This window comes from Geospiza fortis, unplaced genomic scaffold (genome assembly GCF_000277835.1).
Source record: "Geospiza fortis unplaced genomic scaffold, GeoFor_1.0 scaffold265, whole genome shotgun sequence".
NCBI classification, from domain to species: Eukaryota; Metazoa; Chordata; class Aves; order Passeriformes; family Thraupidae; genus Geospiza; species Geospiza fortis.
The window spans coordinates 1948939-1975544 of record NW_005054393.1 but is presented as its reverse complement, the minus strand read 5'-3'; the positions used below and the strand labels follow the sequence as shown (position 1 = coordinate 1975544).

At 41.6% G+C, this 26606-nt stretch overlaps 1 protein-coding gene across 1 annotated transcript; it reads left to right on the top strand.

Moving 5' to 3' along the window:
* The first annotated feature begins 1278 nt into the window (after window positions 1-1278).
* CUNH7orf25 (chromosome unknown C7orf25 homolog) lies at window positions 1279-9188 on the top strand. The gene has a single exon (XM_031060863.1). The coding sequence runs from the start codon at window positions 1533-1535 to the stop codon at window positions 2799-2801; it is 1269 nt and encodes a 422-aa protein (XP_030916723.1). The 5' UTR covers window positions 1279-1532; the 3' UTR covers window positions 2802-9188.
* The last annotated feature ends 17418 nt before the right edge of the window (window positions 9189-26606 follow it).

The window sequence follows — 26606 nt, the reverse complement described above, 5'->3', positions numbered from 1 at the left end:
TGTATGTGTGTGTGTGTGTGTGTGTAGGAATTGTAGCTGCTGTGGGGAGAGGTGACCAGTTACTAATCGTGAGGTTTTACTCATTGCATTACATTCAAAGGTAAGCTTGTGCAAAGACTTCGAGGGGGAAAGGCTGATTTTTCTGGCCTCCTGGGACTGTGACGAGCGTTAGTAAGTAATCTTGGAAGGCATCAGGAATCTTGACCATGAAGAAGCAGGTGGAGATGTTGCTGGTGCTGGATGGGGACCAGGCAGTTAATGCTGGACATATGTCTACTTGGACATAGGCCAGGGAAGCCCACTGTTTGAAGGCAGGCCACTGTTTGAAGGCAGCCCACTGAGTTGCCCTGGCAGAGCCTGTTGTAGGACCTGGCTATGTCTTGTTGCTCCTTTTCAGTTGGAATTTCATTTATCTTGTCCTTTAATACCAGTTTACTTCAACATGCAAGTTAGGTAGGAATTATAGGAAGAATTACAGTGTTTTTACTTGTAGTCAGGAGTAAAAATTTATTAATTTCACTATTCATAGTGGTTACTGTCTTAAATATGCTATTGTTTGGTGTAGTATGAATCCTGCATTTTCAAAGACATCACATATTCAGTAAAAGAATTCCAATCATACTTTCCCTAAGGCCTGCTAAAGTAGTACAGATGTGGAAAAAAATAGATTTATCAGATGCAACCCAGTAAATCTCTTAGTAGAATTAGAAAACAGAAATTTTAGCATAGAGATTCTCCTGATGGTAGAATTATGAATCATAGTCTGTCATGAGGCTGTGTAATAGAAACACATGATGGTTTGGATTGGAAGGGAGATTAAAGATCATCTAGCTGCAACTCCCCTGCTGTGTGCTGGGACACCTTTTGCTGTGGTGGCTTTTACTAGACCAGGTTGCTCCAAGCCCCCTCCAACCTGACTGTGACCTTTACCACTTCAGGGATGAGGCATCCACAACTTCTCTGGGCAACCTGTCCCAGTGCTTCACCACCCTCTGAGGGGTTCATGCACTGAGTTGAACAGTGCAGGTTCAAAGCTGGGTATGTGTAAGCATGGTGGGTAGCTTTTAATTTTAATGGTAAGTGTGATGAGAGGGAGAGACAAGATTTGCTTATGGCATTAACTGTATTTCTGACTTTGCTCTGGATGACAGCTTTTGCAAATGAGCTGTGAGAGTTAACATCCCTCTAAGTGGCTGGCTGAGTGAGGGTCTCTTACGTGGCAGGTGGGGGGAAACCACAAGCTTGCAAGGCCTGTGTGTAGACTTGAGTGCTGCCTAGCTGAGAACTGGGGTCTTCTGAGGCTGTAGGTTAGATTTCTGAAGGTGGAGGAAAGGAATTGAACTCATCACTGAACTCATCACTGGGACTTTGTGTTGAGGTTCCAGTTCCTTGTGCTTTACAATAGCTGTTCCACTTAAGTCTATTGCAAGACTGCAGTGTATACTCTTAGAAAGAACTCTTTTGACTGTTTTTATTCTTGACCATAACAATCTTCTCCTTTGTTCTCACTTGACAGGAATAATGTTTCCAACATGTCTGTGCAGTCGCTGCTTTGTGAAAGAATTGCTGTTGCTAAAGACTTGATTCAGAGAGTGGAAGCCCTTTCCTCGTCCCAGAAGAGGAGAATAGAAGGTGGGGCAAAGCTATGTAGCAAACTGAAGGCAGAGCTAAATTTCTTACACAAGGTGGAGGCAGGGAAAGTGGCCATTAAAGAATCCCATCTGCAGAGTACAAACCTTACCCACCTCCAAGCCATTATTCAGTCAGCAGAGAACCTGGAGGATGTTGTCAGTGTCCTCCATGTCTTTGCTTATGAGGACCGGTTTGGAGACAAACAGACACTGGTGGTAGATGTCGTTGCAAACGGAGGTCACACGTGGGTGAAGGCCATCGGTCGTAAAGCTGAGGCTTTGCATAACATCTGGCTGGGAAGGGGCCAGTATGGTGACAAAAGTGTCATTGAGCAGGCAGAGGACTTCCTGCAAGCAAGCCGTCAGCAGCCCGTGGAGTACAGCAATCCCCACATCATCTTTGCATTCTACAACAGCGTGTCCAGTCCTATGGCAGAGAGGCTCAAGGAGATGGGAATATCTGTGAGAGGAGATGTTGTTGCTGTGAACTCACTGGAAGAACCATCTGCAGAAAACGAGCACCTTGACACCAGTGAATCAGATGAAGAAGACCCTGAACTCCTGCAGGTGACCAGAGTAGACCGGGAGAATTTAGTGGCCAGCATTGCTTTCCCTACCCAGATCAAAGTAAATGTCTGCAATAGAGTTAATTTGGACATCACTACATTAATAACCTACGTCTCTGCGCTGAGCTATGGTGGCTGCTACTTTGTCTTCAAAGAAAAAGTGCTGACAGAGCAAGCAGCCCAAGAAAGACGGGAGAGAGTCCTGCCTCAGCTGAAGGAGTTCATGGAAGGAAAAGAACTCTTTGCCTGCGAATCTGCTGTCAGAGATTTCCAGTCCATCTTGGAAACACTGGGAGGACCTGGAGAGAAAGAGAGGGCTGCATTGCTTGTGAAAAGAATTAATGTGGTGCCAGATCAGCCCTCGGACCGTGCCTTAGGACTCGTGGCTAGTTCAAAAATCAACAGCCGCTCTTTAGCCATCTTTGGGACAGGAGACACTTTGAAAGCCATCACCATGACTGCAAATAGTGGGTTTGTGAGGGCAGCAGCTAACCAAGGTGTCAGGTTCAGTGTTTTCATCCATCAGCCACGAGCATTGACAGAAAGCAAAGAATCTTTAGCCACTCCTCTACCAAAGCACTGCCCATCTGATAATGGAGTGTAATTCATTAAATGAGTTAGTAATGGAAAATACTGCAGCTACTGCAGTGGAGGCATTTGGAGGCACAGAAGAGTCATAGCAATAGTTTTGGGTGTGTATCAATGGTGACAGCAACTAGCAGTGGAAGAGCTCCTCAAGGGATGTGTAATATCCTCACTCCTTCCTTGAGGTTATTTTTTGTCCAGCTGACCATTAATTTATTCACTAAAGTAATAACAAGTCAATGAAAATTTTTAACTGGCTTACAATGTATTAATTATATCCATCCCCATTAAAAAGTTCAGTTACAGCACAGTTACTGAGGTCCCCTTGTTATTTTTGTCCTCCTCAGAGAGGTAAAATTCGTCATCTTAGATGAACTTTGGGCTTGACTTCCATGGAACTTAAATCTTTTTTTCCCCTCTTCCATCCAGCCTTGGTTTTGGTTGATTAAGGGGGAGACGTCTGCTGAGACTTATGCCTTTTTGGGAGTGTGATGTTTTGTGAAGATGTGACTAGTAGCCATGAATAGAAACCAACTTAAGCCTTCCTTGTCTTACTGAAAGCAACCTCTGTGTGTATACTAGGGTTAGGCTGAATTGGGCAACAGCTTTAAAATTCCTGGAAAAATCAGTTGAACTTAATTTGCATTAATATGTTGTTGCTCTTCGGCTAAACTGGACAGCCAGTGGTAGCAGACCAAGGAGGCACATCCACTTCACTTTTCTCTTAGCCTTGTCCAGCAAAGTCTTGCTGGTTGTAAAGCCCAGCCCTAAGCTTCAGATAACAGAATTCTAAACTGAGCCAGGACCCAGGTTGTTTTTGATATTAGTGTACTCTTTTCTGAAGACTCGTGGTCTTGAACCTGGCTTTGTTGCATCTGAATTACAGAGCCTCAGTGAGGTCCTTCAGTGGTGGAGGAGATTTGCAGGGCATTTCTTAAATCCTAGTTTGCTCTGTAGTAGAGAGAGAAGCCTTTTGCTGGTGGTGTAATTGCTCTTTTTATTCCAAGTGTAGAATAAACAGCTGTTTCTTCTGCTGTATTTTTTTTTCTTAGCCCAGAGAGATTTGCAGTTGTAGGGGTCTTTATCATGGTTTGGTTTTTTTTTTCTGAATGCTGTAATGACAGCACTTGCTGTTTGGTATTAATTTTCATCAATTTCCTAGTGGAAAATCTTGAGATGTCAGAGTGAAGCTCCGAGCCCCAAGCTATACGTTTTTATCAGGTCAGTGAAAGAGATGGCCGCTGAATATTTTATAGGCTGTTGTTCAACACAATTGCATTGTTATGCAGCTTAATAGTTCAGGCCAAGAACATTCTCTTGCCATTCCACTCTAAATTTCTTCCTACAGTACAATGTATCTGCAAAGCTGGAAGGTTTTAGCTGTAGGCTCAAACAATTTCTTTCTGGTTGCTAGCAGAGATGCAAAGATACTGGAATGCCAACAAGACTCTGCATGCCTTGTTCAGCTGAGTAAGATGAATTCCCAAGGGGCTGAAGTGTACTTCTTGTTGGTGGGATTCTTGGTGTGCTCTTACTATGCCTGTAGAGTAAAATGTTAGGAGTGGTCACCAGTGGTCACATGCTGCATAGCTTTACCTGTAGCTCCTAGCCATGTGGATGGCAGTCTGCTCTCTGTGCTCCTCATTTTCTGTGGGTCCCTGAAGTAGTTAATGAAGTTTAAGATGTGTGGAACTGGATTTTGGATTTTGCTGCTTCAGCATCCAATGTACTACCTGCAAATTTCTCAGCTCCTCCTTGGTGAGTTCTGACAAAACATCTAGCTTGTTCCTACAGTGTAATACAGCGTAATGAAACCTCATGGCAGGATTCATCCCCCACTGTATCCATTAATTTTCTTGAAAGTTCTTCTGAAGGGAGAGGAGGACCAACCCAATGAAACAATAATATGTTGGCTGTGCTGCAGCAATGCAAGTCTGCCTTAGTAGTTAGCTGTGCAAGCTTCACCATGCGGGAGCTTAGAGAGGTAGTAATCTATCATGGTGTGATGCATTTACCAGACACAACCAGAGATGTCTGTGAAGTGTTATAAACAGCTGGAAGGAAAGGACCTTTCATTTCTGCCATGAGAGCTCTTACTCTGGGCACCTGTGTGTTGTCTTTGCAGGAAAGGTGTGGGAATAGGGCTTGAGGAGGCCATCTGTCTAAGAGAAAAAGAGCTATGTGTTTCAAGACTGTGTTTGTCTTGCATCATGTGTCCTGAAAAAGGGTACAGGAAACTTCCTTGTTAATAATTTATGAACAAATAACATGGGAGGGAGATGTTCTTTTTGTCTGCAGCTCAGCGCTGTAGAAGTTGAGGTTCCAAAAGACAGCTTACTATTTCATAGATTCACAAAATGTTCAGGGGTTGGAATGGACCTTAAAGATCATCTAGAACCAACCTTGCCTGCCATGGGCAGGGACACTTCCCACTAGACCAGGTTGCTCAAGGCCTTATCCAACCTGGCCTTAAACACTGCCAGGGATGGGGCATCCACAGCTGCTTTGGCAGTCTGTTGCAGTGTCTCACCACACTTGCAGTAAAAAAATTGTAATATTTAACATAAATTTTCCCTCTTTCAATGTGTACCCATTATTCTTTGTCCTGTCATTGCAGTTCCGGATGAAGAGTTTCTCTCCAGCTTCATGAAGAGTCTCTCTCCAGCTTCCCTGTAGGTCCCTTTCAGATACTGGAAGGTTGCCATCAGGTTTCCATGCAACCTTCTCTTCTCCAGGCTGAACAGCTCCAACTTTCTCAGCCTGTGTTCATAGGGGAGGTGCTCTAGTTCTCTTATTAGCTTTGTGGCCCCTCTGGACTTGCTCCAACAGTTCCATGTCCTTTTAATGTTGGGGATACCACAACTGTGCACACTCCAGGTGGGATCACATGTGAGCAGACTAGAGTGGCAGAATCACCTCCTTTGACCTGCTGGCCACACTCCTTGTGATGCAGCCCAGGATTCAATTGTCTTTCTGAGCTGTGAGCAGCTGGCTCGTGTGGAGTTTTTCCTCACCTGTAACCCCCAGGTCTTTCTTAGCAGGGCTGCTCTCAACCACTTCTCTGCCCAAGCTATTGGTGTGTCTGGGATTGCAGTGACCCAGGTGTAGGACCTTGCACTTTGCTTTGCTGAACTTTATGAGGTTTGCATTGGGCCCTGCGTGGTATTATCCCCTCCCTTCATGGTGTCAACTGCACCACAGAGCTTGGTGTTGTCAGCAAACCTGCTGGAGGTGCACTTGGTCCCTCTGTCCACATTGCCAGTAAAAACATTGAAGAGCCCCAGTACCAATCTCTGAGGGACACCACTCATCAGTGGTTTCCATGTGTAGCTATTGACCACAGCTCTTTTTATGTGGCAATCCAGCTTTATCCACTGAGTGGTCCATCCATCAAATCCCTGTCTCTCCAATCTTGGGAAAAGGATGTCATGCAGAAGTGTGAAATACTTTGCATTTAGTCCAGGTAGACAATGTCAGTTGCTCTACCCCTGTCCACCAGTGCTGTAGCCCTGTCATAGAAGGTCTCCAAATTTGTTAGGCATGATTTCCCCCTTGTAAAACCATTTTGGCATTTACCAGTCACCTCTTTGTTGGCCGGGTACCTTAGCATAGTTTCCAGTAGAATCTGCTGTGTGACCTTGCCTGGCACAGAGCTGAAACTGACTGATTAGTAGTTCCCTGTATCTTCCACTTTTCCCTTTTTAAAAATGGGAGTTACATTTCCCTTTTTCCCATCATCGGGGACTTCACCTGACTGCCATGATTTTTCAGAAATGATGGATAGTGGCTCAGCAACTTTGTCTGCCAGCTACCTCAGGACCCATGGATGAGCCTCATTGGGTCCTGTGGACTTGTGCACATTCTCAAACCTGAGATAGTCTCAAACTTGATCCTCTCCTACAGGAGGCTCAGGATCTTCATCCTCACAGTTCCTGCAGCTGCCTTTCTTGACTTGGGTGGTATGGCTGGAGCACTTGCCATTGAAGACAGAGGCACAGAAGTTGTTGAGAACTTCAGCTTTCTCTTTGTCCAGGGTAGCCAGGTCTCTCTTTTCTGTCTGGAAAGGGCTCACTGTAGCCTGGTCTTTCACTTGCTTGCAATGTATCTATAGAAGCCCTTCCTGTTATCCTTAATATTCCCTGGCCAGACACAGTTCTAACTGGGCCTTGGCTTCTCTAACCTTGTCCCTAGCTTCCCGTACAATCTTCCTGCTCTTTTCAGGCCCTCTGTCCTTGTTTCAATTTTCTGAAAGCTTTTCTCGCTTGGAGTTTGCACAGCAGCTCCTTATCCATCCATAGAGGCCTCCTGGCATTTTTGCTCAGTCTCCTTGTTGAGATACCTTGCTCCCGAGCTTGGAGGAGGTGATCCTTCAAATTCAGCCAGTGATATTGGGCTCCTCTGTCTTCCAGGGCTCTATCCAATGGGACTCTACCAAATAGGTCCTTGGAGAGGCCAGAGTCTCCTCTCCTAAAGATAGGGCACTGAGCTTGCTGTGTGCCCTCCTTGCTATCCTCAGGATCATAAACATCATCTCCTGGTCACTGCAGCCAAGCCTTCCTTGAAGCACTGCATTCCCCATCATCTCCTTCCTTTTGGTGAGCACAAGTTCCAGTAATGGCACCAAAGATACTTTTTTCCTTCTTTGTCAGATAGATCCTGTCATTCCCCAGTAAACTAGGCTTGGCAAAGTGAGTCCTATGAGTCTGAGTAACCAAAACCCTGACTAGGGCACCATTGCTGTAGCCATTTGTTGACCTGCCAGATTTGTCTGCATATTTCAAGTCCTTCTCCTTTGACCTGGAGGATTAATGAAAAAACTACTTGAACTCCAGGACCCTTTACTATCTTTCCCACGGCTCCTTAGTCCCTCTTAATGCTTCCCAGACTGGTGCTAGGTGTATCACTGGCTCCCACATGGAACACTAATAGTGGGTAATAGTCTGTGTTTGAGTAGGCTTGGGAGCTTCTTAGTAATGTCCCAGACCCAGGCTCCTGGAAGGCTGTCCAGGCTCCCTTGAGAGTGGGTCAGGCCAAGAGATGAGTGCCTCTCTACCTCATAAAGCAGAATCACCCACTCCTATCACCTGCCACCTTTTCTTGGTTGAACCAATTGTTAATTTCTTTATTTGTAGAACAGCTGGGCAACTCCAGTTATCTCCTGCTCTCTGAGGTCCATCTGGGTCATTAAATTCCTTTTCCCAATGACTGAGTTGAAGGCATATTTACTCCTCTTCTAGTTTGATCACTCACTCCCTAGGTTTTGTGCTCTACCTTTGCACCCTGCCCATTCAAACAGCCCCTTGTGCTCCCTGGAGCTGTTTAAATCTCCCTTGGATGCTCCTGGCAATGCCTTCTCCTTGCCAGTGAGTTTTCACTATTAATCGGTTTTACAGTATTACAGGATGTAGTCAAAGCTAGGTGCATGGTAATTCATTATGGCCTTTCAATCCTTTGCATTTAGGTTAATATGCTCACAGCTTTTTCACCCTGAAAAGGGCTTTGAATGAGTAAATGGGAGACAGCTGCTTTGTTCCACTTCTTGCTGTGACTCTAAAGAAGTGTGTTTCCATCATTTTCCCTGCTGTATTGCGTTCAGCAATCTTGAATATCCTCTTGGGTATCCTCTAAAGAAGTTTCTCCAAGCCACAGGTGAGAGGGCAGTGGCCTGCATTTAAACATGGTAGGTGACCCAGAGAAAGCAGTAAAAAGCAAGTGACCTCAGTATTCCTGGAATCAGAAGTGGGTGAATTCTGTTTGCAATATTCCTTCACAGCTACTACTGCAGAGCTGGCAGACTTGTTTTGCAGGGACACTTTTGTGTGACCTGTAAGTGCAACTCTGTTGGAAAGCCTCTGTATCTGGAGCCACCGTGTGGTGATTTTCTTCATTACTAGTCCTTTTTGACCAACACGGTATTTGCTCTTGAAACAATTTTCTTTCTTCTACTAATTTCTGCCAATCATATAGGCAGTATTTTAGGAATATTAAACCCTTTCTACATGACACTGGGAAGCTTGAAGGTTTTATTGTTATTTTCTGTGTCCCTGTTGCATCTTGCAATGAAAAACTCAGAATGTGGATGTTCTCTTTTTCTTTTTCCCACAGTATTTTTTTTTGCTTATCAGTCAAACAGAAGTGTACTGTTGACAAGCTCTAAAAATTGTTTTATAAGATGAAAGAATGCTCGCTTGGAAACAAAATGTGTTTTGATTGTAATACTTATTTTATATTGCCTTTGAATATATTGGTGATTTGCTTATATAAACCAGTGTTCTGGTTTGGTGAATTTAGAAATCTTTTACTTAATGTCACCAATAGGGGATTAGATGTTGAACTTCCCTTATTTATGACTTTGCAAATGAGCCATTAAAAGATGGAAAATTATATTTGAAATAAGTTTGAATAAGTGGAAATCCAAGACTGCTTTTCCTTTCTTCCAATGTCACACAACTGCTTTGTCTACGCTACACCAGGCACTAGAGGATATGGAGATGTCTCACTTGCTGCTATGGGTTTTGAGGGATATATTTTTTTTAGTTGAATTTTAAAGCATTAAGTTCCTTGGGAAAGAGGGAGTCCTAAATTTTTTGGGGAGAACCTTTTTATTCTGACAATTTTAATTTATTTCAGATTATTTCTGTATGTTCTCTAAGGAGAGCCAGCATCTCTGTTCTGTGCAGCGCTCAGCTTGCTCTCTTTGCTCCAACAGTAAGAGTATCAAATGAAGAATGCTGCAATTGATGCCAGGCAACAGGAAGCACTTGGCTATTATATGAGAAATAAATCAGTAAGTTAAGTTTTTTAGTACATTTGTGTTTCTGTGTATGTTCTTTAGTTGCTGTTGTTCTGGCTGAGAAAACTTGAAGATCAGTGATTTATTTGCCATTGTACCTGCAAGCCATGAAAACAATCAGAGGTTTTTGCATGTTTGTAGCCACAGCTGTTTAAAAAGTTAATGGGCTAAATAGTGGTTTGTGTTTCAAACTGCCCCTGTCATCTGAGGATACCTTCAGCACATGTAAAGCATTCTGAAGTCAGCTGGAGCCTGTCTGAATATGCTTTCACAACCCTGCTTCTAGTTCCTGCAAACTGAAAGTAGGCTTGGTCATAACAGAAGTAAAATAAGAAAACACAAGCATCAGCTGTATTAAATATGTTTGAGAGGTGACATAAAAAAAAAAAAAACCAAAAAACAACAAAACCAAAAAAGCCTGAAAAACACACCCTAAAGTATTTTTAATAATTTTTGTTGAAGTGGACCAGGGAAAGGGCTTACAATGACAACAAAGCATGTACTTGCGATGACATTCTTTATTTCAGGTTATTGTGCAAGCAAAACAGCACAGGTCAGCTGTTGTCTAATTAATCTGGTAAAGTAAGCAAGAATTAGATTGGGTTCTGGAACTGAAGGCTATGGTTGCAGTTTTCCTGCAAGGTGTAGTTCTGGGAATGGCTCTGCCATCTAGCTTACAACAGGCAACTCACATGTGTTCCTGGTGCTGAAATCACCTCTATAGGTAAGTAGGTGTTGCTTTTTCATCAAGTTTTAGGGCTGAAATTTACTCTAGAGCAACAAAAAAAAAAAAAAAAAAAGAGAGTGAATATCAATTACTACTCTGCTCAGAAGTGCAACTTTGGGTATTTGCAAGTTGTTACCTATGAATACCATGGAAATTAAGATTGTTCCTACATAAACTATTGTAAGGAATAAGCAAACAAAACCCCCTCCTCACAGCTTCATTAGTCCATTGTGTATATTTAAATGATCCTCACTTATAATGTCTCTTACAAAAAGTGAGTGATCCTCACATATAAGGAAATATGTAATATGAAATAATATAATAAAAAGACCCCAAATCAAACCTCAAATCAACAAAATAAGAAAACGCCCACAAAATCCCCAAAAGAATTAACATCTGATAAAGAAGCTGGGCTCCTTTATTTATTAATGAGACTGAGTATAAGATAAAGCAGCTCAGTGTGGTAATGAGAAATATGGAGATACAGACCACAGACCTTTCTGCTGTATAGGCACCAAAATCTTCCTGAGGTCTTTCTTCTCTAGGGGTTAATTTTGCCTGTCTTATTAAGATGGTGTTCACTCAGACATACCACAGGCCTTTCTAACAATGGAACTTGACCGTATAAATATGTTTATATTTTTGGTGTGGTTGGGTTTGTGTATTTTGTCCCACATTAGAAATGTGCACTATAAGCCAGCATTAACTATATCCACAAGAGAAACCTCTTCCTGGTCAGGCGAGGTTTTTGCTTCACATACAGTTATAAAATTCACTCATCCATAATAACACATTTTGTCTTAAGGAGTATCATCTTCTTCTCAGTTGCAGCAATTTATTTATATTTTTGGAATAAGGAGAGGCTAGATATCTGGTATGCCATATATTTTGCAAAAAATAGACTACAAGGAAAAGCAGCATTTTAATTCATCCTGCTGCCTTAGTTCAGGAAAGGTGGCAGATGGGAGTAACAAAACTGAGATATCAATAACGTGGACAATCAAAGACAAAATGGGTCTTACCGGATATTTCAGTGGGTGTCTCCTGGGTTGGTTCTTGGCTTGGCTCCACACTGGCCTTAGGGGTAGACTCAGGACTTGACTCTCCACTCAGCTCCCAGAAGGTCTGCTCACCTTCTTGCACTCCATTGCTCCCGGCTTGCTCTGTGCCATTCTCCTGGTGTGAGTCTCCGCTGTAGTCTGGGGGCAGCTCTGTGCTTGGCTGTGTGCTGGGATCGCTGCTTTGCTCCACGTTTGCTGCCTCAAGCACTGGGGTAACAGGGGCACCTACAAAGTGAAAGGAATTACAGGATGAGGAGCATGGTTTGAAAAGTTATTTCTAGGTATATCCAAAAATGTGTGTAGTTCTTTTTAGGGATCAGAGATCCCAAGTAGGAGGTAAGGGAGGGGAAGAAAAGTAACCTTAGGAGTAAGTACAATATGAATGTGACTCTTAGATTGACAAAGGTGGATTTGCCTCAAGCTGACTCACCTTGTGCCTTTAGTTGATCTACCAGGATCAGAATCAGCACTGCTGAGAGGATTGTCATCTTTTTCAGCATGGTCACCTAAATGCCAAGTAAAGAACAAGCCTTTGGAGCAAAACTTGAAATGTGTGGTGGACAAAAAGCCCTGGGTATTTAAAGGCAAGCTCCTACATCTGCGTGCTTTGACATCAGCCTGAAAATAACAGGTTACAAAACCAACATCAAATTACATTTTCAAAACAAATGTAGGATCTGTAAGAGACTGTAATCAGGCAATTCCTGCCCTTTGCTTTGGGGTGAGATAACCTTTGCTGCAAGCAGTAAAGGACTTTGGGGGCAGAGAGGTGGGACAGTGGCAGCCCAAACTATGGTAGCACTGATAGTGATGTCACTGTGTGCCTCTGGCAATGCTGGTTTCTCCAGGCAATTGATCCTGTTGGTTTTGAATGAGGATCCTCAAAAATCCTTTGATATGACACTTGACAGATTGAATATTCCTTATGGGTAACAGGTGAAAGGTGAAGTGTGACTAAAAAATGTGCACCTGGCTTCTGTGTTGTAAGGAAATAACAGCAGTGTGAAAGAACTGCGATGTTTTGGTCAAGCATTTCATTGGAAAGACTTCCTTTTGCATTGTTGAAAACTTGTGTGTTTGTGTGTATGTTGTTCAGCCTGTGATATCTCAGTCCCATAATGATGCACTTGAAAGGTTTGGATAGAACCAGATAGTCTAAGTAGGACCTGTCTCCTGTGTGTGGTTTGATCAGCAAAGCATAATTATTGTTCTAAGGGCCATTTCTGATGCAGAGAAGTTGCTCTGATTGCGTTCATAGAGTTCAGTTCCCCATGACCTTCCCCGTCCTGGGAAGTGAGTACACTCAGGTAAGTTATGTTTTGGGGTCTGCTGAAGGAGTAGTGAACCTCAGGGCTGTGTGAGCAGCTCTCTGTGTTGCAGATGAAGAATTGTGGGCCTGGCTCTGGATATTACACTTGTATGAGTGAGTGGTGTAATTGCTGCAACTGGCAATTCTGCAGTAATTAGCAGAATTAGGTTAATGTCAAATCAACGTAAAAGAATTCAGAATCTGACCCTGTAAGATTTCCCCCCGCCCTGTTTCCCTGATTTCGCTTGTTTAATATTGCATCAACTTAGTTTTTGAACAGTGTTTCTTTCAAGTTGCTTCTTACCTCTAGGGTTTGCCTGAGGCATTATTCCTCTAATCAAGCTTTTTTGCTGCAACAGAAGGATTTTATTTTTTTCTTGAGAAGAAAAAGAAATACTGATGCCCATGAACACCTACTGGTACATGGCTGCTGCATTTCTCCTGTGTTACTGGTTTCAACTGAATGTTGATGTGTAACATCATCTTTTTTCAAATGTGGAAAATTTTTTCTTGAGTATGGAAGAATTTGTTGCCGACTTACCTATAACAATATGATGCACAGGTCAGAAATCTGCAGATAACTATCTGCAATGAGCAAGATTCCTCAGTGTAGACTAAGAACTCTGGTTTTTCATTCTTGAAAATGTTTTTCCTACACAGTTTTCATTAGGTACTGGGCCAGCTAGTTTTGAAAGAAGTGCAAATAAATATATTGCAGAATTTGTTACTCCTAATGGGTTACTACTGTACAAGGAAAGAGGAATAGTCATGTTACTCCTTCAGTGGATCTCTAATTTAGTTTTGAAATATTTATCTTCTTTTTACTGTCTCACTGAGCACAGTTGGTCATCTTGTGCTTCCCAGGTTCTTCTGTTAATTTCATTGTTATAGTTTCTAAAAATTTGAAGCAGTGAATTTGGGCATTTTAAGGCAGGGTTTCAGGTTAGCTGTTTGTCTGGAGACAAAGTTAGCTTCACTTTTTTTCCACTACTCCCAGTCATACTGTTAAGGGGAAATCTCAAAAAGTAATAACAAACATTTTGAGTGGGATTTCTTACTCTTTGAGGTTGTGGGTTTGTTTTTTTTTAGAATAAATACAGAACTTGTCACTATTCAGTATCTTCAGTGATCTGAAGGGTAAATACAAGTAACATTACTGAAGGAATCATCAAATGAGATGAGAATCCTGTGGAATAAGTAATGGTGAGGACAGAGGTGTGTTACAGGTTTATTGCTTTTAGCTACAATTTTTTCTATGTACCCCAGCCAACAGGGCACATTACATATACAGCATGAAGGAATAAAAGCCATACTTATGCAATGAAGGCTGCACCTGGAAATGTCTTGCTCCAACTGTTTCTGTCCCCAGATTCCCAAATGTGGCCCTCAGGCCAAATATTAACATCCATTATAGAATATAACCAAACTAGAGAGGGTAAAGAAATAAACTATGCATGTTGAAAAAAATCCTCCCTGGGATTTTCAGGGAGGGGACAAATATTTTCAGATGTAAAGTCTGTATATTTTATCAAAAAGAAAGATAAGGGAGTGACTTATGTTTTGTTATTTCATAAAGGGGGAAAAAAACCCAAAAAGCTAGGTCCTAAAGCAGTCATTAATGGCTTAGATGGTGGCTTAGCCAGAGACTGTGGCTTGATGCTAAAGAAAAATTAATGATTCAGGTACTAATCACTGGATTTACTAGGAGGGAGCTGGGTGGGATTGAAGAATCTAGTGGATTGAAAAAAACCCCTAGGTATGATTATCTAATGTTTCCTCCTAGCCTTGTCTTTTGAGTCTCAGTTGTCCAGATTGATATTGGACTCCTAGGAAGAAGCAAATACTGTGGAGATGGATCACCACCTTCCCCTGTGAGGGGTGGTGGATGTTTGGTCTCACTGCTAAAATGGAAGAAGGTTACAGCATTTGTTACTCTCTGGTTACAAATGGGCAGTCTGTACAAACTGTTCATACACTGTGTCTGCCTCACTCATGTGCAGAAGGTGGAAAGTTGTGCAAGTGTCCCCTTGTCTTTGGTCAGGACAATAGGAGTCAATTCCACCTTAACTGAATTAGAGTTTTGAAGGATGTCTGATAAAAACCTGACAGTGACTGAAATTCTCTGCTGATACCTGGAGTGTCACAGGTTGTGATGCCACTGTGTCAAACCATCTCTGTGCCAATGTCACTTATTCTCAGTATTCATTTGGTCCAGGTGCCTTGGTTGATATGGAGGCTGGCAACTGGGACTCCAGCAGGTGTGGGACAAGAAATTCTTTCTTCATATTCTTCTGTGCCTGTGCAGTGACTGGGTGTGGGAACTTGTCTTGCATTGTAATGGCTGAGTGCAAGAACTCCAAAGGTGTGCTGTGCAGTCAGGCAGAGTGCTGGGAGTTTTTGACAGCAAGTGGTGGTAACTGAATGTGATACATAACTGCCTTTCCCCCTCACCTTCAAATTCAGAAATACAGTGCAGGGTATTTAGTAAAAGTGCTTTCACGTTCTAAGAATATTGTGAATAAATGATGCTAAAATAATTTTTAAAAACTTGTTTCCTTTCTTCCCTTGCACAAATTTTTTGTATTTCTTGCATTTGAAAGCAAGCCAGAGTCATGAAATGAAGCTCAGTGAAGTTAGGAGCAAAGCAAAGGACATTGTTTGTCAGATGGTGGAGGAACTAGCTGTCAGAAGTTTGCACAGCCTCAGGAGAGAACTGAGGCAAATAAAAGCAAAACTGTGGGTAAATAACTTGGGACATGGAAACAACATCCAGTCCAAAATTTCCTCAGATGAAAAATAGGATCATAGGCTAATTTAGCTTGGAAAGGATTGCAGGAGATCTCTAGTCTGATATCCCACTGAAAGCAGGGCTACCTGGCTCACACCATTTTACTCAGAGCTTTATTCAGTCTGGTTCTGAAGTCCTCCAAGGACAGAATCTGCAAAACCTCTCTGGGAAGCTTGCTCCTATGCTTGACAGTCCTCATAGCGAGAAAGTTCTTTCCTTATGTTCCATCTGAACATTCCTTGTTTCAACTTACATCTGTTGCCTCTTACCATCACCATCTTATCCTCTTATCCTTATGTCAAGCATGGCTTTTGGAAACCTTAATAAATAGCTGGAAAGTGAGAGAATATTAGTTGGGGGCTGACATATTACATATGTTTATGTGCATAAAATAGAAAGACTTTCTCTAAATTCTTACTTTTCTCTGGGCATCAACTCATGGCCACCTTTGCAAATAGTGCACTAGGTTAGGTGGGTCCTTGGTTAGACTGGGTTGAGCATTATCCTTTGTTGGACTAGTGTAGAGGAGGGAAGGGTGTTCATTCTAATTTGAGTCTCTGAAACAGCTGCAGAACACTTTAAAAATTTACGTGGATATCTTCATTGCTGTTTGAACAACAAGTGAATTCTTATAATGTTGTGGTTTAGGGTTGGTTTGGGGTGTTTTTTTTTGTTGTTTTTGCTTTTGCATCTCGCCAAAAGAGATAATTTGGAAAATTGTTTAATTTAGAGAAGTTGACTCAGTGCTAAGGAGCTGTGAGATTAGATTGCACAACACTAGACAGAAACTACTGTTTTAAAAACAAGCTTTTTTTTGTCAGCAGCAAGGACCAGACTTTCTGGAAAGGTGAAGGATGCCAAGACTAGTGCATTCTTTTCTTGTGAGCTGATGCCTAGGGCATTTCGTGGCAGATATAACTATTCATGTTTTGGGAAAAATATTGTCCCTTCAGGTATTTAATTTTTGTTTTGCAAAGAGTTCTCTTCCTTTTCATGGAGATTAGTTTAAGAGAAAAGGAAAGTCAAAGATTCTAGTCAAATTCTATGGGAGAAAAAGAAGAGGTTATTGTGCTTCACTTGGTGTTTAAGCTTTCAGAAGGATTTCTGGAACTAATTGATTGATTGATTGGTTTAGTTTGCCAGTAAAAAAAAATGTGGGCATTTTCTGGAGAATCTGAGAAAAAATATAAAGTCAGGATCTTTTGTGTATAGATAAGGGTATGCTAAGTTACATATCAGAAGCTCTAAATACAATGGTTTGAAATAACTTTTTGTTATTTAAATCAGACTTTTAGCACTGCTTGGAATACAGACATTTTTCTTTTGCCCCAGAAGTCAAATGTAGTTTATAAAGGTAAGTAAGTTTTTATCACTTCACAGCTGGGGATACTCAGGCAGAGACAAGACTACAAGACTGACTGAATGATAACCTGCTGCCTCTCAGGGATGTCTCAAAATAAAGTATTTATTTCAGGTTTTCCAGACATTGGCGGTGTGGGGGGGAGAGGGGGAAGGAGAAGCCTTGAAGAGGAGGTGGAGGAGGTCGAGAGGAAGATGCTATGGAAAGTTAAGATGCCTTTGGTAGGTCAGAAGGAATTGGTGTTTTGGGTGTGTGCTCTTTGCAGGCTGGTAGAATAACTCAAGAATGGTGAAGTTGAAACAGGTCCTACTGTCCTCAGTTGAGCCCTGCACAAAGCTGAGAACCACTTGTATCAGATGGGGGTGAAGAAGCCATTTCATAAACTGTTACTGGACAATTTTCCCACAGAGAATTTTCTCTTCTTTCTTGCTGGCAATAATTATGTGCTTAGGAAGACCTAAATCCTGTGTTTGTTTCTTCTCACTGTGGGTGTTATTTGGGCTGTCTCATTCTCTCCAGTAACATTAGGTGCTTTTGGGATCCTGTTATGTGTTTTGCCTTATTAAATCTGATGACAGTGCTTTCCATAAGCTAGTGATGGAAAAATGAATGGTAGTTGAGAAATTAAATCCATTATGTGTGATGAATAACAAGGTGGAGAGTTGTTCTTTGCAGAAGAGTTGTCAGAAGTCACTTATTTCATGTGTCTTCATTTCTAAAAAACATTTCAGAGCTGACTGATGCTTGATTGACTAAATCAACCCATGGGTTCGCTGTATAAGGAGAATATCCAAGTAAGGCAGCTCAAGTAAGGCAGCTTTAAGCCACTTCTTTGTATTGAAGAGAATAATCTGATTCTGTTTTGCTTAAATGATCATCTCCTAGGAGTGGTTCGTTCAACTTCCACAGAGAATTGTGCTCTCTATTTAACACTCAGGTAGTCATTAGGTAATTAGGTAACCTAATATGATGCTACTAAGTGAATTAATGAAAATACTGGAGATAAATAAGAGGCAGCTCCTCTAAAGCTGTGACTCAGCTGGACTGAGGAGATGGTTTTATATCTTGTCTTTTCTGAGAAGTCTTTCAGTTTATAATGGTAAACTGGGAGCTCTCTGAAGCTGTGCAGCCCTTTGTTCCTCTGTAGAAAGTTTCTACATTGCTTAAGAACTTCACTTTGATATCCTCTTAGTTGCACCAACTGAACGAGTGAAGAAAAGACAGAGAATGTAAATCTTTACTTTTCATGTTCTTTATTGAGGTTACTCTAATTTTGGCCATGTAAATTTGGATGTTAATTTGAATTCTTTCATATGAACTAATATAAAAGCCTTTACAGAAGCTCCTGTTTAATTTTGAAAGGTGTAATTTGCCACAAGTTAAATCAGACTGTATTATGACTTGCATGAATTGAACCTGGGTAAAATGATAAAAGATTACTCAACCTGCTTAACTAAGCAGAAATATCACCCAGGAAGTCTTGATTCTCTTGCCTCATCTGCTCTGTCCTTGTGCTTTCTCTTCTGGTACCAGTGGTGCTTAACTGCCTTCTGGGATGCTGAGTCAACATGCTGATGGTACACAAAACTTTCTTTTCCTACTATACTGGAGAATTAGGATACCTCAGTAAAGGTCAAGTGAATACTGGAGGTGATACAGAGGAATGGTGGAAACATGTGGCCAAGAACAGAGTATGTCAGTGGCTGCTGGTCACCTCAGCTGATCTCATCTGGTAGCTCCATAACTCTCTTGAAAGACATAAGTTGAAACGATGGGTTGTAATTACTTTTGTTCAACATAAGAACAAATTAGCAGTAATTTGTGGCAGTAGCAGTTTTGGGCCAGACACAGCAGAGCTGTCTCAGAAGAGGCTCCATGCAAGTTCTGTCACTAGTAGACTTGGCAGCACCAGACAGGGCTGTGGATGGTGGTGCTATAGCTCAGAAGTGCACTTTGAGCTTCCTCCCAAGCCTTTTCAATTTTAATGGAAATTCTTCTGCCACCCCAGCCTTGTCCATAGTTACTGACAGTGACAGGCAATGACATTTGAGACCAGGCAAAAGTGTATGAGCCAGCAAAGCAGATGGGCAGTTTGCAGTGGTGTTGTGCTGAGAAAAGACAGACAAATGGGATTAGCTGATACATTCACCTGCTAGTTTGTTTAGTAGGAGATGCAGGCTTGCTTTTATCAAGACAATATTTTCCACTTTGTATTCTTGCTCCACTGCTCCACATCCTTCAATGTCACAACATCATCATGTCCTTTCAGTCTTTCCTTTCTGCATACCTTTCTCCTCCCATTCTTTTCTAAATGCATGTTTGTCACTATTTCATAAGACAGCTTTAGTCTCCCTTCCATGGAGGGTCATCTGAAAGAGGTCAGGAGGAAGGAGCTCACCTGAACTTTGCCAGGAAGGAGTGGATAGAAGCATTTTCTTATCTGTAAAACTTTGACCTCTCAGCTTTCTGCCAGAGGGCAAAGGTGCTTACTTAGAAGTAATGTGACCCTACTTAACTGTTGAAAACTTTGGTTTACCAAGCAGCATATTTGACTCCATATGTCATGGCTTCCCATTGTCTGTGGGAGCTTTTCTGAAATGGAGTGCTTTGTGTAGAAAAGATTTATGAAAAAACAAGTGCCGGTGCAGCACAAATACCAGAGCTCACCTGTTCTGTCGAGTGTCCACTGTAGGATCCCAATTCCAGCAGGTTCTTGGGAAAATGGGAGAGTGCTTTGAAAATGGCTTGTGAGCATCATAATGAAGTCATAGATTTCATGAGCATCTTCCATCATAATGAAGTGATAGATTTCATGAGCATCTTCCTTGTACCAGGGAAGCATGTTCTATTATGAATTGTTTTTTCTTCTCTAGGATTCAGTATTTCTAAAGCTAGTGGAAGATGTGTTATCAACTTCAGTAAGAGCAGCTCTGAGGAGTGCTAGAGCTCATATCTTCTGCCTTTTTTAATCTTACATGAGTGAAGGAGTCATCTTCCTCTCCTGGAATGTTCCTCTTCAGGTTAATATCACACCAATAAATTGGGTTCATCCAGCTTTTTTGATTATCTATGGATACCTTTTTGGTATGTGTCTTTGCTCTGGCTTCATAACTTCATTGTTATCACTCTTGATAAATTTTCCATATCAATAGTCCTTGAGCATCACAGCTGTTGGATCAAGCAAGAGCTTTCCTTAGCATTCTGAAAATTCTCTTAGATGTGGGCTTGAATAGTCATGGATTCAACTCGATTTGCAATTATGGTATGTGCTGTTTGTGAACTGGATGGGTGTGAAGGATGTTTCACCAGTCAAATGGAAAGGGGTTATGTGATCTGAAGGGGATAACTGGGGGCTGGATGAGTGATCTGAAATAACTTTTCCCGCTTTCCCTTTAGCCACCTTCCTCCTGAGACAGAGCAAGCTTTATTTTCTTCCTCTAGTAATTTTTACAACTTATGTCCTGTATTCAAATAATTTCTGTTCCTCCTCATTCTGCTCACAGAGAAATACAAATGGAGTTTTCACAGAGGCAGAATTACATTCTACAGTCTGATCTAAATTCCAGTGGCATCAGGAAGAGTCTGTCTTTCTCTGGACCCTTCTTGTTCTCCATTGTTTGGTTGCATTAGTTTCCCTATATAACAGTGTGAAGCCAGGCATGGAAATAATGGTCATCTTGGCACCATGGTTCAGCCCCTAGGTAGTTCATACTACTGGGTAATGTATATGCCCCTCAACTTCCTTTAGGCTCCTAGAATTTGGTATTGAAAGATTTTATTATACTTCTGTTTTAGTCTGTGGTTACTTTTTAAACGCAACATAAATTCCAGCATGTCCTCAAGCCTGGCTTCTTATTTCCACCTTCTAAGCTTGCCTCTGTGACATTTGTCTGGCTATGCAGTCAGACAAGCCAGGGGAACAATTTTGCTGGGAAAGGGCTCAAAACAAAAAGGGTGATTTCTACTGGATTTTTTTTTTTCCAGTCCATGGTGCAGCTGTGTGAATATCCAAAGGGAAAGCACAGTAATGACTGTAGCAGGGCAGAGCTGTGGAGGATGGCCTACACTGCTCAGCAGTGATCCAGCTTTATTTTGTGACTTTAAAAGCACCTGAGTTGCAATGAAGGTTGAGGCATGCAAAGCAGAGCAGATGCCAGAAATGGAGGCAGAGCCTTTCCCTTGTCAACAAAGGAGCCATTTGTAACAGGATGCTGACTCCCACCTGGGAGATGGGAAATTCTGGTCTTGAGAAGCGTGCCTGCTACTTAGTGGGTAAAGCTGCTGTGATTTGTGGCCAACCAAAAAGGCACTGCTAGCACAGCAATTGGGATTTCTGTTAAAAAAAAAAAAAAAGGACAGTATTAAAGAAGAAATATTCTTTGAGTTAGAAGTAGGTGTCTGATGATTGGCCGGCAGAGCTATGGTTGTCTGCTTCTTATTTTAGGACTAAAAACTGAGCCCTTGTAAGACAATGTTCATCTAATGCAGGTGCAAGTACTTTATCAGAAAATCCTGATGGAATCTGCTCTTTGTGAGGTACTGAAAGGGTTAAGAGAAAACTTTACCTCTGCTCAGCCTAGCAGCATCCAGTTCAGAAGATAAAAGCACCCTTCAGTGTGAACAGCCTGCAAAATGTATTTGAAAATAAATTGTTTAATGCCAATTGTCACTAAGCATTTATTTTCAAGTATGTTTTGCAATTTGCTCATGCTGAAAGGTCCTTTAATCTTTGTAAGTGCCAGACAGTGGGACCGAACCAAATAGGTAGCTTTCCTTTTAAATAAAGTGGAAAATATTGGAGCAGGATTACATCTGTCACAGATTATAATATTATTTATGTATATTTTTCATCAAACCTGAATTCCCCAAGGTCTGTCAGATTTATATGAAGTCTCAGAGTCCTGGATTTTGCATCTGGGTGTGTGATTGCCTTAATGGAAGACCAAGCTGTTTGCATTTGCTCTACCAACACTCAGGTAGACTTGGTCACATGAATATAAAAGCCAGTCTAAAGATGTTTATAAGGGTGGTACTTCAGCTAACACAGTGAGTGCCTGTGTCGTGGCTCAGCCTGACACTTAGGTTCAAGCTTGGCAGTCCTGGCCACATCTGGAACGATTTGTTAGCAACCTCTTGATTAGGAGCTAAGTAATGCGGCTAGATGTAGCCTGCACTCCAGAGAACTCCCTGAGTTCTACCACTTTCTGGACAGCATCAATTATTTTACTTGCTTAAAATACTGTGAATCCTTTCTCTTCTGGAAAACTATGAATTCCTTTATCTCTTTCTCAGAAGTTCCAGAGGAAATGTAAAAGTCCAGTCAAACAAGTTTTGTTTTGTTCTGTTTTAACTTGTTTCTGGTACTGTGCTGACCTCTAGAGAGACTGAGCTTGTTAACCATTCAGAAGTGGAACTGAAGTTTGCATGTAGGACTTACTGAGGTATTTCAATCAGTTAAAGAGTTTGCGTTCTAGTAGAGCTCAAAAATCCCTTTTTAAAATCTCTGTAAAATATAGTTTGAATTTATCTTACATTACTGATTTCACAAAATAGACCCCAAGCACTTGGGCAATGTAATGGAACTCAAGGTTTGGTCTGTTAGGAGTTTGTAAGCAAATGCAACAGCTCCCAGAAAGGGAAGTCCTTCTTTCCCTGTTTCCCATCATCAGAGGCATGTTTCTACCTTTGCCTTAGGGCAGGGGTGTCTGATCCTCTACTGAAACTGTTCAGAGAATGAAGCAGAGAGAAGGCTTGCAGTGCCAAGGAGACCCTAGGAGCACACAGATAGGGCAGAGACTGCTTCTGCCAAATGGGACAGCAGCCAGCCATGAAGCCCTGTGGCACTGAGATGAACAGGCATGTTGCAAGTGTTTTAGGTTATGTTCATGGTATGTTGGAGGACTCCACAAGAAACGATGAATACTATGTAAAATTCTGTTAAGATTTATAATTCTGTGCTCAGGTCAGCAGGGGGAAGATATGCTCTTAGTACCATAAACTGAATAAATAATGGTAAAACCAAATAGCCATTCCCTAGTTCAGCCATCCATCATGGACTCTGGATGAAGCAGCCAACTCAGGTTATATCAGTACGTGGCTCAGAGGACTTGTATAAATATTGCATGGGAAATTAGATCTGCCACTGTCAGAACCCAGGAAATTCTTCTGGCTGCCCTGGAGGATTTGAGCCCCTGCCCAGGGGGCTCAGAGACCCTGGCACAGAGCCCAAGACCCCTGTGCCTTTGATTTAAAAAACAATTACCAACCTTATATGAAGAATTACAAGCCACGAAAGTTTAAGTAGAATGATAGTGAATTTATCACAGAGTGAAAAATAGATTTTTGGGGTTTTTAGAATGTGGGTTCAGGGGGCAAGATGGAAGAATCTGGGCATGTCCAGCCTTTCTCCTTCTTCTTCTTGGCCTCCATCTTCTGCTGTGATGTTGGCACTTTTAGATTGGTCTAGAGTAGAAGCTCACTAACACAGGTGATAGGTATTGGAAAGTAATTGTAAATATTGTACATGTAGTTTTTAGTATAAAAAGATAACACCACCCAGGGGCCGGTGGAGTGCCTCTGTCTGACCTGCTGAGCGCACCTTGGCTGGACAGGAGAAAGAATTTTATAGATAAGATACAATAAACAACCTTGAGACCAAGAACTGAAGAGCTCTGACTCCTTATTTGAGCACCAGGCTGGGAAAAGAGACTTTCTAACATTTCTTGTGGTCACACTGACCAGCTAGAGTCCCGAGATGCCACTTCCTAAAGGTGGAGTAGCGGGCTATGCCAAGTTCACAGCAATATTTTAATGTAATTTTATGTGTATGATAGGCACAATAATAGATGTCCAGATGTCTGACAAATGTCCAGAGGCCTGTGTCTTTTGGTGGGAATAGGTATATAGGGCATAGAAGAGGGCAAAGTCTTCCCAGATCGCTGTCTTTCTGTTGTCCCAGTAGTCTGCATCCTGCTGAAGTTAATGAGGAAAGAGCAGAAAGGAGTCTCTAAGCAACAGAGAGGACAAAGCCACAGGCCAGTGAGTACCAGGAGGTGGTGGTGACGATGATGTGACAAGAGACATATGGGAAATTAGGAACTATTGGTAAGGATTGTCATAGGAGGATACAACCGAAAAAATTAAGGAAATGTTACAAGGACAGTATCCTTGGGAATCCACCTGGAGGCATGTGTGGAATTAGACATCACTATTAATAGCTGTAGGAAGAAGGAGGATGAGTGAAGAGGAGGAAGGAATAGCAACCTCTCCATGGCATGTGTTCTCACAGATAATGGGAACTTTGCAAGGAATAAGGCACAGCTTGACAGCTCTTCTTGCAGCTAATGGGAGCTTTTTGCCAGCCTGAAGTTTTTCTCCCTGAAACGCCTGATACCGTGTTCTTGAGTGAGGTTTGTCTGAATGTTACAGAATGAAGCTCCTGTGTTTCTCTGAGGAATAACTATAGTAACAATATAATGAATATGCTATGGACAGTGTCTTGGCCATTTGTGGGGAAAGGCAGGAGGAAAGCAGCACAATATATTCCCAGAGAGATGGTGTGGGATGGGTATTATTATCGAAAACCTTGTTTCTTGTTGCAAACTCAGGTTAGTCAGAAGTCATAACTACAAGCAGAGAGGAGTACTGAATATTTAGAATTGCCTTGATTCCTGTTGTGAGGTGGATATTACCAGGCACTGCCAGCAGACAGGCTGCCCTGAGATACAGATGGAGGCAGATGTCCTGGGAGAAAACAAATGAAGGTTGTCCACTCAGATTTTCTCTGTGGGACAATTAAACATGACTTATGCCTGTTCTGTTATTTTAATAGTTCTGGGTTGGGTTTTTTTGTGCTTTACATCACAAGGTTTGTCAAATGGTTAAATTTGGCATATGTCTGGAGGGAGCCAAGTGCAGGGCTCACATATCCCAGGCAGATACTAAAATGCAGGAGGGCTGTGGCCTGAAGCACAGGGAATGTTGGTAGCATTGAGCAACTCTGCCTCAAGGAAAGATGAACACAAAGCCTTACCAAAGATAAATTAGGGTGCACAAGAAGAGACTAAAAACTTTTTGTTTCTCAACACCAGTCTATTGTAACACCACCAAGTTGTATGAATTTGAAAATGAACTTATTTATTTGCCACATTTCAGTAAGAAAACAGTAGACCTTTTTATTTATTTATTAATTATTCTCCTGGAATCAAGAATGTTCTTGTAATGCTGGTCAAATTTGCTGTGATCTGTCTCCTGGCAAAGCTAAGTAGTAGGAGTTTAGTATACATCACAGCTTTTCTCCTTCTATATTATGACAATAGTAAGTATTAAAAAAAATGCAACACCCTCCCAAAACTACAGGGCAAGTCTTTGCAGAGCTATAGCTGTGCAGTTCAGCAGAAGGGAGGTTCTTGGCTCTATTTTTAAATTTTATTTATTTATTTAGTGCTGGAAGTTGTGGGGAGCTCTTTTCCTTAACATATATTTCTGCATAAGCTTGAAGTATATGTGTTCCAGATGATACTTTTTAACCATCCCTTCTTTGACTGCAGACTCAGTTTAAGGGCTGTAGCTCCAAAGAGAGCTCTGAGCTTGTTCCTGAGAAGTCTGTGCTCTGTTCTGGCTTTCCATCCAGTCTGCTGCTTGGCACTAAGCAGCTCATTTTCCTCCTGCTCTTCTTCATACCCCTTACATATCTCATCTTTTTAAATAACAAATGTTGGGGCTGGTCTGCTTGCTTTCAATGAAGCCTCAAATCACCCAGGGCAGGGAGGAGTCAGCTGGGGCTTTTCAAGTTGGTGGTTCCCAAACTGAGCTCTGAGGGCCTGTGGGTGGGTCTGGGAGCTCACAGTAAATGGCCTGTGGGTATTATGGGCCCCAAATGTTGACTGGGCTGATTGTTGTTTGCTAATCTGCAAGTTTAAAAAGCCAGGGGATAGTTGGTCTAGATGAATGCTGTCTTGTGGGCAGCAGCAACATTAGAAGGCAAAGGCCTGCTGTGTATCAGTGTAGAATTCTCTGATAAAGGGCTTTTGTCATGTCCTTGTTTTCAAATTTAAGCTGTTTACTTCAAATTTTGATTCTTATTCCATTTAAATGAAATGCACACTTTGCAGTCATTCTTTAAAATCAGAGATATCTGATGCTTTTTCACTAAGCCATATGTATATTATTACTATTATTTCATTTCCAGCAAAACTCAGTTTTGTTTGCATTCCTATCCTTTTCTGAAATAAAGAATTCCCCTGTGGCCATGATAACAGTCTGTAGCATAGTCTTATAGATATATTTGCACTAGGGTATTAAACTCAGGTTGTATTAAAGAAAAATCTGCCTTGAAGCAGGTTTCTGCCTGGAAAGGTTGTTCACTTTAAGAAATGTAAATTAATCAAAGCTGCAGCTTGAGTTTCTTGCAGTCCCACCTGCCATTCAGGAAGTGTCTGTTTTCAGATGGAATTCCTATGGGGGAGGAAATTCCCCACAGATTAGGAAGGATTTTTCATGTAAGACTATTTTGATTTGTGTAAGGGACTAAAAGGCTATTTTTCATGTCACTGGAGAACTTCTAGACAAACAGATATTTTTCTTTTTGAGGTCCTTAAATTGAAGGTATTCTTGTTCAGAAGTAGTGTTCCTAGGAGTTGTTGCAACTAAGACTACTTGTTAATGAAGTAATTGTACAAAACCTGCATTTAGATAGCAAGAAAAATAAAGAATCATAAGCTAAAGCAAACCCTTATCCTTGTACCTAAGACATCTATAAACTTAAATATACAAATTAAAACCCAT